Here is a 19,499-nt window from a genome sequence, read left to right as displayed (position 1 = left end):
CATAGTCGGTGATACTAATTAAAAAAGCAATATTCTTATGGCTGATATAACATGCTTCAGACTCCAAACTAGAATTTATTCACATCTTTGTATAATTTGGAGGTAGAAAAAATACATACATGAAAACAAATATACATATTTCTCAAAGATAAGTGTATTCTTGAGCAGAGTTCTTTTATGGTTTCTTTTTTTAACAGCAATTTTAGCACCAAGGGAAAATACACAGATTTCAAATTTTGAATATACACTTTACACTTTATATTGGAATGCTGTCTTACAGAATTCAATGTATATTGAATTCTGTAAGACAGCACTTATGTTGCATGAATATAGTGAATATATGACTTCAACTTTTAACCTCCTACATGGTACTTTTCTCCATTAATGTTGATCCTTTATTTCTAGATCATGATATATTTTATATGTTTATTTAATGTCCTTCCTTTCAAGTATTGTAGAATTAATATACTGGTTTGTGAGTGAAAAAGGAGATGGTGGTGTTTATGTAATTTTTTGCTATGCAAAGGCATATGGGTTTTTTTTGTGCAGATATTTGATAGCATTTTTTGTAATACCAGGCCTTGGAGGCAACACTCTTCTCAGCCCTGAAGATGCTGGATGTTGGGAAATGGCCGATTTTTTCTCTCTGCTCCCCAGAGGAGATCAAGTTAATTCGTCAAGCCTGTGTATTTGGCAGTGCTGGTAATGAAGTGTTGTATGCAACTGAAAATGATGAGGTAATTGTCCAAGAGCGTGTATGAATGGGACATGTTTAATCAGTCATGTATCAAGTTATTCTGAAGGACAGTAATATAGTAGTACACCTAGAGAAAATTGCATGCAAAAATGTCTGATTGTTTTATTTGCTACGGAAACATGTTTGGTTTAAATTAAAGGCTTCTTACCACAATCATAGAACAAAGAGAAGATGGAGTTAGACATTTGCTGCAAATGCATAGGGACAGGATGAAAGACAGTGGATACAAACTGCAAGATGGCATTTTCTGATTCAGTACTAGGAAAAAAATGCCATAAGAGGGGTTAAATCCTGAAGCAGTTGTGAGATTTGTTTTCCTTGGACATGTACAAGAATCTTTTGAACACGGCCTTGAGTCAACCGTTCTGTTTAGATCTTTGGTGAGCACAGGGGTGGACTAGTTGACCTTTGGAGGAGGCTCTCTGTTGCAACCTATGTTATGAGTCTGTAATTCTTTTATAACAGGTTTTTGTGCTTGGCATGAACTGCAGTGGCTGTTTGGGAACAGGAGACATGCAGAGCACTATAGAACCAAGGAGGTTAGATTCCCTGTGTGGCAAAAAGATAGCCTGCCTGAGTTATGGAAGTGGCCCTCATGTTGTTCTTGCTACAGAAGGTAAAGTATGATCTGAATATTGCTTCTTCAGAGAGTCCACTTAAATTAATCCAGCAGGCGTGAAAGGTCTGGGCTGGTAACATAAGAGAGAGAGTAGAGTATTTGGGGCTGTTAAATCAAAAGTATTTTAGTTGGCAAATATGGCATATCAGCTAGCTTGTTATTTTCAGGAGTTTTTCAAGCCCTACTTCGATCTTGGTACTACTTTTGGAAGGGTTTTTTCTTTCACTTCTCAGTTAAGTTCAAAACATCCGATAGCTCTTGAAATGCATTAGTGGCTACATTATGCCCCTGTGTTCTTGTGCCAATACTGTCCTTCAGCTAAAATGCATCTTTTCCCTCCAGTACCTACTTTTGGATGTGCTTTAAAGACCCATTATGTTGCCTTCCAGCCTTCATGCTTCTTATACTGACACTCTATTATCCACATTGTGGTAGTGGCTTTTATGTTCATAATTAAGTATATTACACTTGGGGAAAAATTATTAATATTGTGTTCCCAGTGAGGTTCTGTTAGAGCCTAATTGATGCTATTCACACTTATCTGTCTCTGTTAATGAGAGGAAATGTTTTTCAGTATTCTAGATTATGACAAAAATTAGGTGAGGAGAATTATGTTGTAAATGTGTTCTTTTACATTCAGTTGTGTTCCATCATTTCCTCCAGTCTTCATGGCAGACCATTCTGCACACTTTTTTTTATGTATGCATCTGTATTCCTCTGAGTTTTGTTACTGGCAGATCCCACTGACACACTCACACTCTTTACCCTGATGATGAAGTACTGCCAAAGAGCAGGTCAAGAACTGATCCTTGATGATTTTTACTCATAACTCCATTTGCATTAATAGCTTTTCTTCAGCACAGCTTTTTTTAACTTACCTTTTAGAGGGCTGTTATATGTTACACAATTCTTAATTCTGTTAATTATTGTCATTGCCACTTTGCTGTATGTTTCTGTGCCACATGTTTACTGAAATTTGTATAGGATAAAATAATTGGATTTAACCAGTTATCGTAGTGAGGTATTGGTTTAGTGTATCATATTTTGCCTTTGTAGTTCTGAGGAATCCTCCTTAGGCAATATGCGTATTGTAAGGGAATGAAAGTTATTTTTTGAATTTTCCAAAATGGGAAACAGTGTCAGGGCATGGACAAGAAATTCTGATTAGTTGTCAGTAACATAGAAATTGAAATGGGGACTCTGACTGTAATTTCATCCTTTTCTCTTCTGTGTTATACCATCCCTTTTCTTGCAGCAGTATATTTTCTTTTGCTATGATTATGCTGATACTATCTATTTGGATTTGTGGCCAACACTGTGTGAGCCTGGTAGCATTGGTACATCCATGGGCTGAACAGTCCCATAGGTCATATATGTATTTATGCACTTAAGTATGCATATTGTTACTGAATTTGACTTTTTAGTTTGTAATTTTATGTTGTGTACTCATTGGAAAAGTAGAGATTTTTCAACCAGCTCTTTACATTTTTCTTGTAGAAGGAGAAGTGTATACATGGGGTCATAATGCTTACAGTCAGCTGGGCAATGGTACAACAAATCATGGCTTCATTCCCTGTCAAGTCTCTACTAACTTGGTGAACAAGAAAGTCATTGAGGTTGCCTGTGGCTCTCACCACTCCATGGTGTTAACCTCTGATGGAGAGGTGAGTAGAGTGGGAACCAGTGTTTGTTTTCTCTTAATGAAACCCACATATGTGAGAAAGAGGAAACACTTTGCACCTCTAGCATTAGACCTTGCTTCCTCCAATCCTCGCAGTGCTGATGTAACACAAATGTTTCAAAAAATTGAAACTTGTGAGGGTATAGCTGTTTTGAAGTGTGTGCAGAACGTTGATTTTTTGCCACTTCTGCTTGTAATAACAAATTACGCAGCCAGTCCCTTCCTATGCTATACTCTACTTTAAATGCTTAGTGGCATTACAGCTGATGTTAATGTAAATCACATTCACTGTAAGGAATTTTACCTGCCAAAGTAAAAAGTTTCCTGGAATTTACCTTGAGGTGGCATTTGTGCCACTTAGATATTCTAGTTTGGATTCTGGAAAAGTAGCAATGGATTCTTTCAGCATTAACTGCAGCCATCATGTTTCCTCTTACCTTCGAATGGAGGAACAGAAAAGAATGCAATATATAAATGTTTAGATTGGCATATTTTTGTTAGAAACAGTTCACTTGTAAACCTGTGTGTCTTCCTTGGTCTGAAAACACTACATCCATTTTCACATAAAAAAAGAAATTTTTTTATTCTTATGGCTTTTTCCTCTCTTGAATGTATACTTTGAACTGTATATTATAAAGCCATCTTTGATGACAATTCTTTTGCAACAGGTATACACATGGGGTTATAATAACTCGGGCCAGGTTGGATCTGGTTCAACAGCAAATCAGCCAATTCCTCGAAGAGTTACCAGCTGCCTACAAAATAAAATAGTTGTTAATATAGCTTGTGGGCAGATGTGCTCTATGGCTGTGGTGGAAAATGGAGAGGTAAGAAATTTCAAGTGAATATTTGGACTGAGTTTTACTTCATGTAATTACTTGGCACGTAGATAATTTCAAACTCAGTAGTAATGAGCTATTACTCAGAAAGGAAGTTTACCTTTGCAAACGCCCTTGAGTCTAGCTGCTTATACTGCTCATAACAACCTTTGTTATTATACCAACTGCTGTCTTTAGCATTCATAGACAAATAAATTATTGTCTATACTAGAATCTAAAGTATTGTATGGGAGAGTAGTCAGTGAATGTGAGAATAATCACTGAATGATATTTTAATTTTCAGTGCTCATATTCACATATCTTAAGAGAACAAAAGTACATTGCATATATTTTTTTGTACTGGAGTACCTCTTGAATCTCTCTCATACTTTTTTATCCTCTTTGCAAAGATACAAGTAGGTTGTAGAGTTCTAGATTTTGTTCATATGAGCTGATGATGTTGGGCAGTATACATCTTGCTAGCTCTATTTCTCCAAACACTTGAGTTTAGAACTAAGTAGGTATGGACTGCAGTAAAACATAATGTCACTGAAATTATCAGAGCTCAGTGTTTTCCCTTTTTCTTATGTTTTTCATGAAGCTGCCTACTCAAACTGTGCACAGCTTCCATTTCATAATTGTTCTAGTGTGTTTTCTGTTAGAAGATTTTGGAATGAGAAATCAGCTCTTTGAAGAAGGGAAGTATTGTGCAGGATTTACTCTGTGCTGGCAGGCAGCTGTATGAGTCACTGATTTTCTGTTCTTCCTATTAAAATATTGTAGTCCTACATAATCTAACTCCTAAAGAGCATGAATGTGGAAGTTAAGAATTCTAGATGAGTACATAACCAGCATTTTAAAGAAAAACGTGTGTATATATATGTGTTTATATAGGAAGGTATATGTGTGAATATGTTTGTGTTTACCTAAAACAACAAAAAGAAGTGAATAGTAGCAAGCAGCTAACAGTCCCTGTCTCTGTTTCAAGGTCTATGTCTGGGGGTACAATGGGAATGGCCAGCTGGGGCTGGGCAGCAGCGGCAACCAGCCCACGCCGTGCCGGATCGCAGCCCTGCAGGGCATTCGTGTGCAGCGGGTAGGTCTGTGCTGCTTCACTTCAAACCCTCCAGGAGCCTCTGCAAGAGCCCCATAGACAGCATATGCTGCCTTTGAAGGAGATAATCCTTTGTTTAAAAAGTGACATCAGAATAAAACACATGTCCTAAAGTGGACCTCTCCCAACAGGGGAGAAACTGTAACCCTGTGGAGTTCGGTGGAAATTTTGCCATTGACTTAAGTGAGGTCAGGATTTTACTTAGATGACTAGACTGTTAAAAATGTTTGTTTTGTTTTCTTCTTTTCTGCTGTGAAAGTTAATTAAAAATATTGCTGTTATTTTAGTAAGTAACAGAGTCTTTCTAGGATATTCCATTCTTCATTAACCTCTGCCTTTTTTTTCTGGAAAAATGCTGCAGTTTAGCATTTTGTCTGTCTTGTGGACTGAATTTCATATCAGAATGCACTCCAGCCACAGTGACTTACTGGTGTTTGGAATCTGATAAATTGCCTCCCACTGCATTTGGCTAACATTTGGTATGATTCCACAGTTAGTCTTGACCTTTGGAGATTATTGCACTTTACCAAGTAGTGGGGCTGCCACCAGTGTAACTAGCAAACTGATAACTTCTTTTATACAATAAATATTTAAAGTTACTGCAGGACCGATTCTGGAAGTTTTTAATTGATCCATGCAAAATAGAGGATACTGACAGGAAAATGATACAAACTGTTAGAAAACATCGGTTTTGTAACTAGTGAAAATTTGCAAGAGCATTTTGAACTTTGGATCCTATTTATTGTGTTTACTCAGGAAAGCTATGAATTTTTTAAGTATTTTAAAAGAAACTTATTTAATGACATCATTTTATATTCAGTGCCTAGGATGTAGACAGTAGCTTTGCTGGTAGCAACTACTGTTGGATAGTAACATAATAAAATGAATATTATGTTCCCCTGTACTTATTCTTCTGTTTAGAGAGTGAATGCTCCAGAAAGTTTGGATTAGATTCTGTTTGCATCCACTTCCTTTACTTGATACCGATTAATACCATGTTGTAGGTCTCCACTCAGTAAATAACTTGATGGTTTATTTCACTTAAAGTACATCACATGCTTCATGGATGTCAGTGGAGTATATGTGTTTATGGTGTGTCTTTGCAGATCATATAAAGACAGGTGAGCTGGTTATGAACAATGTAAATTGGTTTTTGGTAGCTGTCTACTAAGTTACACAAACTCCTGCAGAGCAGGACTGCTCCTGGTAATGTTGCCACTGTCTATCTGTATGTGGGGCATGTGCTGCATATATGAAGTGGATTTTTTGGACAATCTGATGTGAGGAGGCAGCTCAGCAGGACCAAGGGAGATTCCATGAAGTTATGAGTTGATACAGTCATGGGCTGCCATCAAAATGGATAGTTTTGTCTCTTCTCTCTCTTTCCTGGTTGATTGTTCTTTTTGCTTGTCTTGTGTGGTTCTCAGACTGTACCGTGAGAGTTTTCTTCCAGTGATGTAAGTTTAGAGAATTACAGAATGGTCTATAAGGGACCCTAAAAACCATCCAGTTCCATCCCCTGCCATGGGCAGGGACACCTTCCACTAGACTGAGTTCCTCAGAGCCCCAATAAACCTGGCCTTGAACACTTCCAGGCATGGCGACTTTTCTTAGCAGAGGGTCCTCTGATCCTCTGGCACAGGGAGGGGGCAGTTTTGTGTGGCTGTCAGGGATGAGAGGATCAGACATGGAGACCTTAGCTGTTTTTCCAGTGGTGAAGCTATTCATATTGGAGCAGTTTTCCATGGAGCAAAGTCAATGCAAGACAATCTTCACTCTTCTGCGTATTGTTCAAATTTGTCATATAGCTTTCCTTCTTTCTCAGTTTTCAACTATTCTTTTTGCTCTGCTCTTACTGTCAGGGTTTCTCATTGGTAAATTTTTTCCCCAGAGTCACTTCATCTACTTTCCTTCCATTTTTAATAAACTTATCTGTATTTTTAATTTTTACACTAGCCTAGAATCAATGGCATTAACCAATAGCATAAGATGTATCTATCTGGATTAACTTACTATTGCATAAAAATGAGGTTTTCTTCTTTTTATTATTCCTTACAGGTTGCCTGTGGCTATGCACATACATTAGTGCTAACAGATGAAGGTCAGATATATGCCTGGGGAGCCAATTCATATGGCCAGTTAGGTACTGGGAATAAAAGTAACCAGTCTTACCCTACAACAGTTATTGTGGATAAGGACAGGTAATCCTTACAGTCTTACAATCAGACATTGGTTGACATACTCACAGAAGAACTACATAAAATTATGGTATTTTTAATCTTTTTTTTTTTTTTTTGGGGAGAAGGAGGCTAAAATTTTTTGCAATGGTTAATCTGCTAAATGTGAAGAGAATTTTCACTAAAAGTGCTTGAATCTGTCCCATAACCATCCCTGTGAAAGAGAAACTGAACAGTCTGAGCCTGAATATGCTATTTTCTGCTTCAGCTCACACTATACTTTAAAGGCCTTAATTGCAGTTTCCCTTCAGTGGTGTAGTTTCATTGCTTGAAATCAACAATAAAGGCTTTATTGTCTGTGAATATAAATTGTATTTTAATATGCTACTTTTGACAAGAAGTGTACTCAGAAAAAGTGAAGGGTGGACATCTGCAATTTGTGTTATTTCTGCTATTAAATCTGGCTCATAATCCAGGAGAGAGAGAAAGGGAGGAGTTCTTTCTTGGTATTGTGGCCTAAAAATAAAGCTTCAATTTTTGCAAGTTAAATATTTTCCTCTAGGTCCTTGAGGGACAGTGGGGCAGTTGTTTCTGTTGTAAAGCCAAATATGTATATGATCAGAAATCTTAATTTTGGGCTCCTGTTGTGAGTAAGAAGGAAAGTGAGATGTCCCTCTTAACCCTGTGTCTGAGTACATCATTGTGAGGAAGTGGCATCTCTGCTCTGGTGATGAGACATGGCCTGATCATGAGCATTGCTATTTCTGTGTGTGTACTTGTTTCAAATGTTACTGATTTTTTTTTTCCCAGACACTTTTAAAATGTTACAGTAAGAATTTAATACAAGTTTTAATGTTGCATGCTACCTTTGGCTTTTGTCGGTCAGAATATGAATTCTTGGTGTCAGTGAAAATACTGCCTCACTAAAGCCTGCAAGATTTGTGCATACAGCTTTAAACAAGTTGTTTCCCTGCCATTATCCCGAGGCAGCTGAGAACACAAGTAAACAAGCAGTAGTTCAGACTGCAAAACAGTGGATTGTGTAATGCTTTACACAGTGGGAGTTTTGAAGTCCTAAATCAGTCTTGGGATTAGAGACATAGCCTAGCTAAAGGACACTTAGAAACAGCTTTAAGTGCTGTTTGGTTCTAAATTTTAGTTTTCAGAATGGAAGTCCTTTAAACATAAGTTATAATAATTACATGAGTAAGAAGAAGTATGTTTAACTTGTTGGCTTATAATTGTTGCCAATAAGCAAACAGAAAAAAGACTTCCATTGTCTTTCAATTATAAGCCAAAATACAATTTTAATTATTTTTTAATGCATCCTTATTTCCTCCTTCAACTTCTCCAAGTATTTGTTCTCTACAGCTTAATACAGCTACTCCCCTCACTGCCCAGCACCACCAAGGACATTCAGAGACTTGAAACTCATCATAGCTTTGCTTGAGAGAGCTGATGGGTCAGCAGAGTATGTGCTGCAGCAGATACAGGGCTCTGCTGCCACTCTGGCTGCTCTCTCCCAAGATGCTTTCCCAAGAGAAACTTGGAGCACTCACTGTTTGCAGAAACACTGCCAGCCCTTTTAATTTTGCTGTGTGTGACCAGAAAGCATTCTTGCTTACATGCACGCTTAAAAGCATGTCTTGCACTAGAGAAAGACAGGAGGCAGTGAGCTCATTTACTGCATTTTGTTCTTAATGGGAGTGACTCGCTTTTCTCCTTTTGTTTGCTTGCAAATTCAGGGTGGTGGAGATCGCCGCCTGCCACTCGGCGCACACGTCGGCGGCCAAGACGCAGAGCGGCCAGGTGTACATGTGGGGGCAGTGCCGGGGCCAGTCCGTCACCTTCCCGCACCTCACCCACTTCGCCTGCACCGACGATGTGTTCGCCTGCTTCGCCACCCCCGCCGTCATGTGGCGCCTGCTCTCCGTAGGTGAGCCAAAACGTTCTTTATTCTGACACCTTCCAAATAGAACCGGTAGCTCATACAACAGTTGCGTGTATTTGAAGCCTAAACATAGTTTCTCACAAAAACTTACACCAGGAAGCATAGTCATAATGACATGTTATGTATGTGTAAGTGGTAATGTGGAATGGTAAAAAATTGGTAAAGCCTGATGGCAGGGCTAGACAATTGTCTGTTTTATTGATGTGGCTCATTGTTGGAACCCAGGAAATTCCTCTGGCTGCCCTGAAGGACTCAAGCCCCTGCCCTGGAGGGCTCAGAGACCTTGGCACAGAGCCCAAGACCCCTTTGCCTTTAATTTAGCCCTTGGGAAAAAAAATTACCAACCTTATATGAAGATCTGCAAGCCACAGCAGTTTAAGTAGAATGATAGTGAATTTATCACGGGGTGAAAAATAGATTTTTGGGGTTTTAGAATGGGGGTTCAGGGGACAAGAGGAGGAATCTGGGCGTGTCCAGCCTTTCTCCTTCTTCTTTGTAGCCATCTTCTGCTGTGATGTTGGCACTTTTAGATTGGTTTAGGGTAGAAGCTCACTGTCTAACATAGGTGATGGGTATTGGACAGTAATTGTAAATATTGTACACGTTGTTTTTAGTATAAAAAGATAACACTGCCCTGGGGGCAGGCAGAGTGCCTGGACTGTCTTGCTGGATGGACCTCGGCAGGTCAGGAGAAAGAATTTTATAGATAAGATACAATAAACAACCTTGAGACCGAGATCTGAAGAGCTCTGACTCCTTCTTCGACCCCCGGGCTGGGAAAAGAGAATTTCTAACGTATCTTGGGGTTACTCTGACCAGCTAGAGATCCTGAGAGCTCATTTCTATGGGGAAGTGCCTCATCTGTGGGGAGGGGTTTTTTGTGTCACCTCTGTGTGTGACTGTCCAGTGGCTCTGGGTGGAAAAATCTGAATTTGAATTTGGAGATTTGAGTTGAGGAACTCTGAAGCTTTCTTTGATGCCCTTAAGTAGACTACGAAGAATTGAGGGATCCAAATTCCCATGTTCTGAATTGGCCACAAGCACTCAGTCTCATCACAAGTGATTGTGACCTGGTCTTCTGAAGAGACAAGTTGCTGGATCTCAGGTGTTTGATTAGCATTAAGATCTGTCTTGATGGCCTTGAGTAGAAAGAGTTCAGTATACAGCATTGGCTACCAGAGAGCTCATTCTTTAGCTACAATTTAATCCCATAATGATTTCTAATGAAGTTGCTGTGGTGTCGTTGGATTTTTTGTTTGGTTTCTTGGGGTTTTGGTTTTTTATTTGTTGTGGTGGTTTTTTTGTGTGTTTGTTTTGGCCTGTTGTGGGTTTTGGGGTTTTGTTTGTTGTTGTTCTTGGGGGGTTTGTATATTTGTTTATTGTGTGGGTTTTTGGGGGGTTTGGCATTTTTTGACCCTGACTTCTGGGTCCCTTTGGAAATAGAGCTGCAACACTGCAGCAATGTTGTACCAAAGCATAAGGTAAAGCCTTACAGGAGGAAAGGTTACTTTATTTTTAAATAAAACAAGTTTCAGATGCACTTTCAAAGCCACTTTTTCATATGTGCCAAGTAATCTCTCCAGCATCCTGGCACTATTCAGGAGGTCTGAACAGGGTTCCTTGTGATGACACAGGAAAAAGGATGCTGGATATCAGGCCCTTGTCATGTCTTCTGGCTTGTTTTTAGTTAGGTGACTGTGCTGGTGTCAGTTGTGCCTTTTTGCACACTCCAGGAGCTGAGGGTGACTGGCCTCTTCATCCTGTCCCACCCTGGCAAGCTCTCAGGACTGACTCACTGCTGTTTGTCATCTGATGTATGTGTGGTGAGAATCCTCAGGCAGCTGTGTCCTGGCATCTTACATCTGCTGACCTGTATGCCATGGACATCTGCCATGCTTACAGCCCTTCTCTGTCCCTTTTATTGGGGTGCTTCCATACCCAGGCATTCCCATTCTCTCCATGTTTGTGGCAGTTTTAACATTTCTAATACAATTCTTAGCACTGGCTGCTGAGGAGTTTTCTTGGCTTTGTGCCTTGTCAGTGGGAAGTGCCTCTTCATTTCCTTCCTCAGGCTCCCCTTTCACTGCTGTAACAAATAAAAGCAGCTGGTTTCTCTCTAAGAGTTTCAAAGCTGAACCCCACTATATTCAGTTTTCCTCTGATGGCTGTAAGAAGTCAACTGGAGATGTGTCTTGGTAGACACCTGGATTGCCAGTTAACTTTGAAGCAGAAGTCTGAATAAATAAACCACACATTGTACGAAATGAGAATTAACAAAGTACTTTATTGTATCATTGTTTCAGAAATATTTCTCTTTTTTATCATCACTATATTGTGTTTCTTTCCCCCATCCATTTTACCTGTACCTACTCAGATTGTGCATACCTGACATTCTCTAAATGAAGTGCAAAATGACTGTGCTAAACAAAGTGTAACAGTATCAAGGTGTGCGTGTGTGTGTGTGTGTGTGTGTGTGTGTGTGTGTATGTGTGTGTGTGTGTGTGTGTGTTAAGCTTTTTTAGAGCTTGTGGAGGTCTTTCCATTTCCAGCAGAATACTATTCTAATTTCTAGCTTGATAGGTTACAGGACCTAGCATTTATGTAATTTTCTGTAGAGAGCAGCTAATTACTGACCCACAAGATCTGTCTAAACCCATAACATGTATTTATATGGTAAGAAGGCAAAATGTTGTCACAGTTAAGAATAAGAGTTGGTGGTAGAGTGGGTTGTTGATATTTTTAGTAATATTAAAGAAGATGGTTCTCTGAGGCTGTGTGATGGAGATTTGGATCAGTTCAGTAGGTAAAAATTTTGTATGCAAATAATGGAGGACTTTTCAAAGCTGTTTGGTAACTTTATAATGCAAATATCATGTGCACTGTTGGATATGCAAACATATGACACCAACAGGAGTTATGCAGACCTTGACACACTGTCCTTCTAACACCATTAAGTCTAGGGAAAGCAGTTCTTTTAGAATAAACTTGTAAGTGTTGGTATTTACTTTTAGGGATATTGCACTGGGCAGTTTCACTGGCAACCAATATGTTGTTTCTGTAATAGATTCATTTTTGCTGTAATATAATGCCTCCTTATGGAAGCATTTCAGAAAATTTTATTATGATTTTTTTTTTGATCTTTTGAGGCTCTTATAATAACTAACAGTTTCAATTTGATATAATTTACTGACTAATGGTTGATAGCATTTTCCATCATTTGGAGAAGTAAACTTCTGAGACTTAACTTTTTTTTTTCTGGCCTTATATAGATGAGTTAGAGGAGTGGAATTCACAGCTTTTTTAATGGAGATATTTGCTTGGAGCAGGAAACTAGAAAGGACTGAAGAAAGCTGTCCTTTCTTTGCTTTTCTGGCCCAGACAGAACACATAGGCTGCTGGGGGGGTTTACTAGCTTTAAGATGTATTTATTAAGAGTCTTAATTGCTGACAGATACCCAGAATGTTGTAGTGGGAGATATTTGTATTGTTTACTACTTTATATAAGTCCCCTATTTATTCTAGAGCCTGATGACCATCTAACAGTTGCCCAGTCACTAAAGAAGGAATTTGACAACCCTGAAACTGCAGACCTGAAGTTCCTAGTGGATGGAAAATACATTCATGTTCATAAAGTTCTTCTTAAAATTAGGTAAGAAACAAACAGTATAAATTGTATAAACTAAACTGTGTAGTGTAGTCCACTGTGCTGAGTCATCACTGCAGAAAAATTCTTAAAAATTCTTGACTTACTCTTATAAATTCCCTTTTCCCTGAGTCAGGGACTCATCTGGTATTCTTCACTGTTACTCTCTTTGTAATTATCAAACATTTTGCTCTACTACCTGCCTACACTTCCCTCCATCTGACATTTATCCTCCTTTGTGCTCCTAAATGGCCTTGACCTTGATTTCCAATAACCTTTTGCTGCTGAGGAAAATGCTCACTTCCTTCTGCTGTCTTGTCAGTAGTTAGAATCAGTTCTTTCCTCCTTTAAATGCTTGGCTTCCTCCACCAGAATGATTTGAGGGGGTTGTGTTTATTCTTGGCACTCTTTCCTACCACAGGACCCTTCAGTTGCTTCAGCAACATCTGTAGGTGCAATCCAGATGACCTTTTCCTCCTTTTATGACAGATTTCTTGTTCTATGTGTTTTAAACATTCTAACCAGTGAGTTTGACTTTTAAGCTGGCTTTTTTTTCTGTTTTTACAATTTTTTGCAAGCTATGACCACTTTATGGTGAGATTTTACGTAAGCAGATCTACAGAATGATCTCATTGTTATTAACATGCAGAGAGATTAATTTGTTACTGCTAATGTGCTTTCTCCTGTGATATCCTAGAGACACTGCTTTAGGTCTCTTCTGCCTTGCTAACTGCTTCTGCTTCATCCTCCTCATAGTTATAATATTTTTCTCTCTTTGCTATTTTTTTTCTCAAGATGTTTGGCCATCTCACTCAGCTTATCACCACTTTCATCTTCCTACTTTTGCTCCTGAGTCCTCTTAGTGATTTCTTGTATATTACCGTGTGAAATTAAAATTACCTGTTAATTCTTGCCTCTCCTTGTTTTGTTGTTTGGGTTTTTTTTCTATCATCTTACTACTTTGATTACCTGTATTACTTTCATCTTCCCTTTATGTTTTCATTGCTTGTTCATTACATTCATGCCTGTAGTCCACCCTCTTCATTTGGAATGCCACGTGTTCTCCATCAGATACCACACCAAATCTTGTGTATGCCCAAAATGTTCCTTGTATGTGTGGGGACAGAATATAAGAAAATAAAGATAGTGTAGAAAGTAGCCTTACCCCTAAGGCGTTGCAGCTAGATTATCTTTGATAATCTAATTATCAAAGATTAGGAACAGGCCTGACTTTAACAGGCCACAGCTGTAACCAGTGAGAAGAAGAGGGCTATAAAAGAGTGGGGTGGCTGGTTGAGAAGGGAGCTGGAGTCAGTTGGCTGCTTTGTGAAGAAGAAAGAGTCAGTGCTCTGAGGAGCTGCCCATGAGAAACACCAAGAAGGTATGGAACTTTTGTGATAAGGAGACAACAGTATGGAGCCCCTGCAATAAGATTATAACGATTGGTGACCCCGACATGATTCAGGAAAAGGACTTAAATACTAAACTGTATGACCCCATGGATTCAGGAAAAGGGACTTAAGTATCAACCAATGAGATCCTGTGGCAATTCAGGAAAGAATACTTAAACATTAAGCAACGTGATCCTGTGGTGATCTGGGTAGAGAACTGCATGAGGAAAAGCAACAAAACTGAAAGAAGAAGGGGAGAATTTATTAAAGCAACTGTAAGAACTGGAAAAAGAATAGTTCTATTATTTAGTACAATGTGTTTACTGATTAGTGGAGTATATCAATTGCAGCTATTAATGTTTGTTAAGCATGAGTATAGAAGATTTTGAAGATAAGTACTTTGTAAACTGAGAAGCTGCAAAACTGAACTAACACTTAGAAATATATTTATATTCATAGTGTAATATGTTGTCTGAACATTTGTATAACTATTAGTTCTAAATGAAATATATGAATGTGTCATAATGTTAATTTATTTGAACACATCCTTCTAGAAATGCTGCAATTCCATAATTAAAAGAAAAATGGGGAATTGTAGGTGGATAGAATATAAGAAAATAAAGATAGTGTAGAAAGTAATCTTACCCCCAAGGAGTTGCAGCTGGGCCAATTACCAAAGATTAGTAATAGGCCACAGCTGTAACCAATGACAAGAGGGCTATAAAAGAGTGGTTGGCTGGTTGAGAGGGGAGCTGGAGTCAGCTGGCTGCTTTGTGAAGAAGAAAGAGTCAGTGCTCTGGGGAGCTGCCCACAATAAACTTTTGCAATCAGGAGACAACAGTATGGAACCCCTGCAATAAGATGACAACAGTTCCTGATGTTTGTTTTCCTGATAATCAGCCTATATGTAGCTTTCCCATATTTCCTTTTTCTTGCTTTATTTTTCTCAGATTATATGGCCTTCTGTGAAGGAAACGTCCAATTCTAAAATGGTTTTACATATATGGTGTTACCAAAATACTGTGAGGGAATAATAAAGCACAGGCACAGTCTGTAAAATTATTTTCTTTACTCTCATAGTGCAACTGGATCAAAGTATTTAAAAAGGTGTTTTGCAACATTTGGCCTGAAGCATTGTCATGGAAGCTGTGCTGCTAAAAGCTCCTTTTTATTGTTTAGTCATTTCTTCACTGCTTATGAGGACTTCTTTCCATCTTGTTCCACTCCTGTTCTTGAGCTGGGTGCCATTGTTGGTGGTTACTGGCTGGCAGTGGTGGAGGAATGTCAGTGAGAGCAGCCAAGGCCAGCGCTGCCTGCAGGAGCAGGCACATCCCAGTGCAGGAGTGGGATTTACCAGCCCTGCATTCAGCCAGCCAGAGCTGCACTGGGTGCAGCTGGGTCTGCTCAGGGATAGTGACAGCAAGAGAGACACTCCAAGGGATCAGTCACTCCAAGATAATTGCAGACTGGAGGATGTGTGCTAACCAATTTTTATTGTCATTGGCTTAATTTTTCAGGGATCAATGTGTACCACCTTCTCTCTGACTTTTGTGTGGTACTGTTGGAGCACAGACCATTCCCAAGGTCTGATCCATGCTAGATAGATAGCATGGTCACCACTACTTAACATGGGGCTCTGGGAAGCAAAACAATGAGGTTTTGTCTGCCTCTCCCAATGCCAGAATGTGGTAAAAGATGTGGCAGAGCCTAGATAATTACTTTATTTCTTTATGAATTAGACAAGAGGTTCCATTATTTTATTAAAATCCCCAAAATAATAAGATTTTTAAAAAGTCATTAGTTAAATATTTTTTCATTTGGATTTAAATGATACTGTCTTTAAGTTGTAGTTTTGTCTCAGAGACATTAAAAGGAAACCATCTTACTTTTTACAGGAAAGTCTGAGTAAAAGAAGAGAGCTCAGATGTGGGAGAGCTACAAATTAGTGTATTACAAAGTTACACATTAGTGTAGTACAAAGAAGTATGATTAAATTGTGGTTGTTGTAGGAGAAGTTATCAGAAGTGGAGATGTTCATTTTTATCAATAAAAAACTTGAAAACAATGTGCATGTTAGGAGGCTTTTTAGGGAACAGTAAGTTACAGTGCATTGTTGCAGATTACAGCTACCAAAGGCAGTGCTTTGTCCTTGTTTGTATCTGTCACAAAAGTATTCAGACTTATAAGGAAAAGATGATGAAAGATCTGAGTGAGAGTGTCTTCACTTTCAGTAATTTAATCCTTGAATGTCATGATTAATGCTAGATTGTGTATGGACTCTGACACTGGAGTAAATGATATCTAAAATCATAAATCATTTCCCTCTTCATTGGGAAATGCTAGAGAAATCAGGTCAAATCTCAGAAATGTCTAAGTTAATTGTAAACTTTATGTGCTACAAGACAGGTAATAAAATTGGTTGTTAATGTATAATGTATTTTTAAAAATGGCACCAAAACCAGATGGATAATCCTTGTAGATATTGTAAGTGAAAATGGATTCTGCCATAAAATATTAACAACAGAAATAAAATTCTGAATTATATATATCAGGCTTGTAAGACTTAAAGAAATGAACATGTTCAAAGCAAGAAATAATGTAGCTAGAGGTTCTGCTTTTGTATTTAGTCTGTAGGACTGACTTATTTTTTTCACCAACTTCTTGCTGCAGCTCATCTTTCAAGCTTAACTCTTTGCCATGTACAATTTTTGTTCATGTTTTGTAGGTGTGAACATTTCCGCTCCGTACTCAATAATGATGATGAAATTATAGAAATGAGTGAATTTTCTTACCCTGTTTACCGAGCCTTCCTGGAATATCTGTATACAGACAACATTAGGCTCCCTCCTGAAGATGCAATAGGTATTTGCCATAAATGTAAATTACTTCAGATGATTTGTTTTTGAAAAGTTCAATCTATGTTGTCATTACAGAGTAAGGAAAGCAGGGCTTGTTGGTTTTAGTTTCAGCACTTTAATCTTGAATTTGGCAGGTGTCAGGAAGAAAGGATGCAGTAGCAGGAAACATGCCCAAGGAGAATGAGTGGTGGGCATGCAATGAGATCAAAGGTGAAAAGTTTTCAGAAAGAACTCATTGTTGCTCTTATTAAGAACTTTCTTTTATTTAGAAAGGCACTTATTCTATCCTGAAAGTTTACTTGTTTGAGTAGCTGTAGCAATTTTTGATCCTGACTGAAAAGGCAGCTCTTCCCTGCATGAACTTAAGAGGATGTATGCCAGTAATTGATGTCCAGAATGAGAACAAGAGAACAGAACACTTCCATAGTAATAAAATGGTTCCTTTTTTGATAGGTCTGTAGAGGACCTTAAAAATGCACACATCATCTAGAGAAAAAAACCAGAGCAAGTCTTTGATTAATTCAGCCTAAAACAAAAGGATGATTGATTAATTTGAAAAGCCACTAATAGATTTTGCACCAGAATAGTTAAAGCTGTATAAATTTTCACAGGGCTGCTAGATTTGGCAACACTGTATAGAGAAAACAGACTGAAAAAGCTTTGCCAGCAAACAATCAAACAAGGCATTTGTGAAGAGAATGCCATCGCTCTCCTCTCTGCTGCTGTCAAGTACGAAGCTCAGGTAAGAACTTCTCCTCAGGTAAGCAGATGTTTTCTGAGAAATGAAGCTGCCTAATGTAAACATGACTGTATTTAACTGATGAGGCATGATTACTGTAATTTCCCTTTCTGGCTTAACAAATGGTTTTTTTCCCCTTTTTAAGCTGTTAAATAAAAATTTTAAAACTCCCATTTTAGTGTTTTTTTCCTGCCTTTTTGGCTTGCCCCTGTGAGTCAGGGTTCTTAATCTGCTTCCTTCCTTGTCATGTGGCATTGCAGGGCTTGGCATACAAATTTCTCACTGCCATTTACATCTCTGCCTTAGGAAGTGAAAGGGCAAAATCCAGAGTTCTCCACCTGATCATTTTGTCTGCCAGTATCTGGTACAATTATTCTGGTGCTGACTTTTACAGGCAGTGGAAGGAGTCAGCTGTAAAGTCCCTGCATATTTACACTTGTGCTTTTGAAAAAAAAATCCACTTTAGCAGTACTGTTTACAATGAATTATGCTGACGTACAATAAATTACCTATTGTTAATACTCCCCCCGTATCCTGTCATCTGCTCTGCCCTTGGTTCTGGAATGAGTCACTAGCACTCAACCTGTTATGCATGCTTTTTTGGTAAAGAAATACTTTCAAAGATATTTTCCTTTTCTCATCTTCCTAGTGCTGTGATGATTGTGGAAATAACTGTGTGGTGGGTTTTATTATTCAAAAAGTCTGCTTATGTATTTCAGATGTAGGGGACATTGTTATAAATACCTTTCAGGTATGGGAGGCAAGTAGAAGAGACTGAAACAAACACTGAATTTAAAACGTTGCAGTAGTCAGTGCTGTATGGAGACAGCAAACTACAGGGATGGATTTGTGTAGGAGTTGCAAAGAGGAGACTGGAAGTCAGTGAGTTTTGTGCATTGAGAGAGAGGATAAGAAGAGATCAGTAGATAGTAAGAGTGCAAGCTGCCAGTTACAAGGCATTTGTAACCCAGGTAGCAGAAGCAGAGGGCATGGATGGCTGGGTCCAAAAGGACTTGTGCTTTCAGTGTGCTATACTGCTACAAGCCCAGCATAGCAGGGAAAACTCTACAGGAAGGCATGACCCAATGGTTTGGTTCTTAACAGCAAATTTTTCATTAAAATTTTATTCTTTAGTTTCTCCTCTTACAAACTTTCCAAAATTTTTGAACATCTTCAAAGCAGAAGTATTTTTGGTTGGTCTGTATCTGGTGAAGGAGGTAAAGATCTGTTCAGGTGTGTTGTGAAGTAGTAAAACTAGCCTGAACAAAGTACCAGAGTTCATAAGGCCTGAAGCACAATAAAAGGGATTGCTGGATAACTAAATACATGTTATCCTCCTCTTCCTTCTATGATTCAGTGTTTTGCTCTTTCAAAACACTTTGTAACCGTTTTGTACAATTGTCAGATGAGGAATTGGTTCACTTGCCCTGGCTGCAGCATGTGCCAAACTCAGGAGTGTGTTGTTGCCCTCCTCCCTACATCCACAGCTCAGAAAGGGGTGGAAGTGCAGCAAAGATTTCTTTAAAAAAAGATTTCAAAAACATGGGGATAACCTCTAAGGAATCATGGAAGAAACCAGGATCTTCTAGTGTACTACATTGAGAACCATGTGCAGTGTCAGGACCTCAGTAGAAAACTGCCAAAAGAATTATGAAAGAAGCCTCATGTTTTGGAAGCTTGAAGAGATAGAATTCTATTTTTTGTCATTAAATGTGAACACTGCAAGTGAAAGATTACAGTGGTGTGTGGCA

The 19,499-nt window shown here is 38.6% G+C and overlaps 1 protein-coding gene across 4 annotated transcripts in view; it reads left to right on the top strand.

The window, feature by feature from the left end:
- Positions 1-19,499, top strand: part of LOC118691672 (RCC1 and BTB domain-containing protein 2) — a 34,461-nt gene that overhangs the window by 8,191 nt on the left and 6,771 nt on the right. For 3 of the 4 annotated variants that reach the window (XM_036391022.1, XM_036391014.2, XM_036391030.1), the window contains exons 3-12: positions 579-737; positions 1,223-1,373; positions 2,874-3,040; positions 3,726-3,884; positions 4,864-4,971; positions 7,048-7,190; positions 8,912-9,102; positions 12,640-12,766; positions 16,877-17,013; positions 17,621-17,751. In XM_036391022.1, the coding sequence (XP_036246915.1) occupies positions 579-737; positions 1,223-1,373; positions 2,874-3,040; positions 3,726-3,884; positions 4,864-4,971; positions 7,048-7,190; positions 8,912-9,102; positions 12,640-12,766; positions 16,877-17,013; positions 17,621-17,751 (1,473 nt within the window). Of the gene's footprint in view, positions 1-578; positions 738-1,222; positions 1,374-2,873; positions 3,041-3,725; positions 3,885-4,863; positions 4,972-7,047; positions 7,191-8,911; positions 9,103-12,639; positions 12,767-16,876; positions 17,014-17,620; positions 17,752-19,499 lie in introns of those variants that run through there. The other variant, XR_004981058.1, reaches the window with a different exon arrangement.

Source organism: Molothrus ater, chromosome 2 (genome assembly GCF_012460135.2).
Source record: "Molothrus ater isolate BHLD 08-10-18 breed brown headed cowbird chromosome 2, BPBGC_Mater_1.1, whole genome shotgun sequence".
NCBI lineage: Eukaryota > Metazoa > Chordata > Aves > Passeriformes > Icteridae > Molothrus > Molothrus ater.
This window is presented reverse-complemented; position numbering and strand designations above follow the sequence as displayed.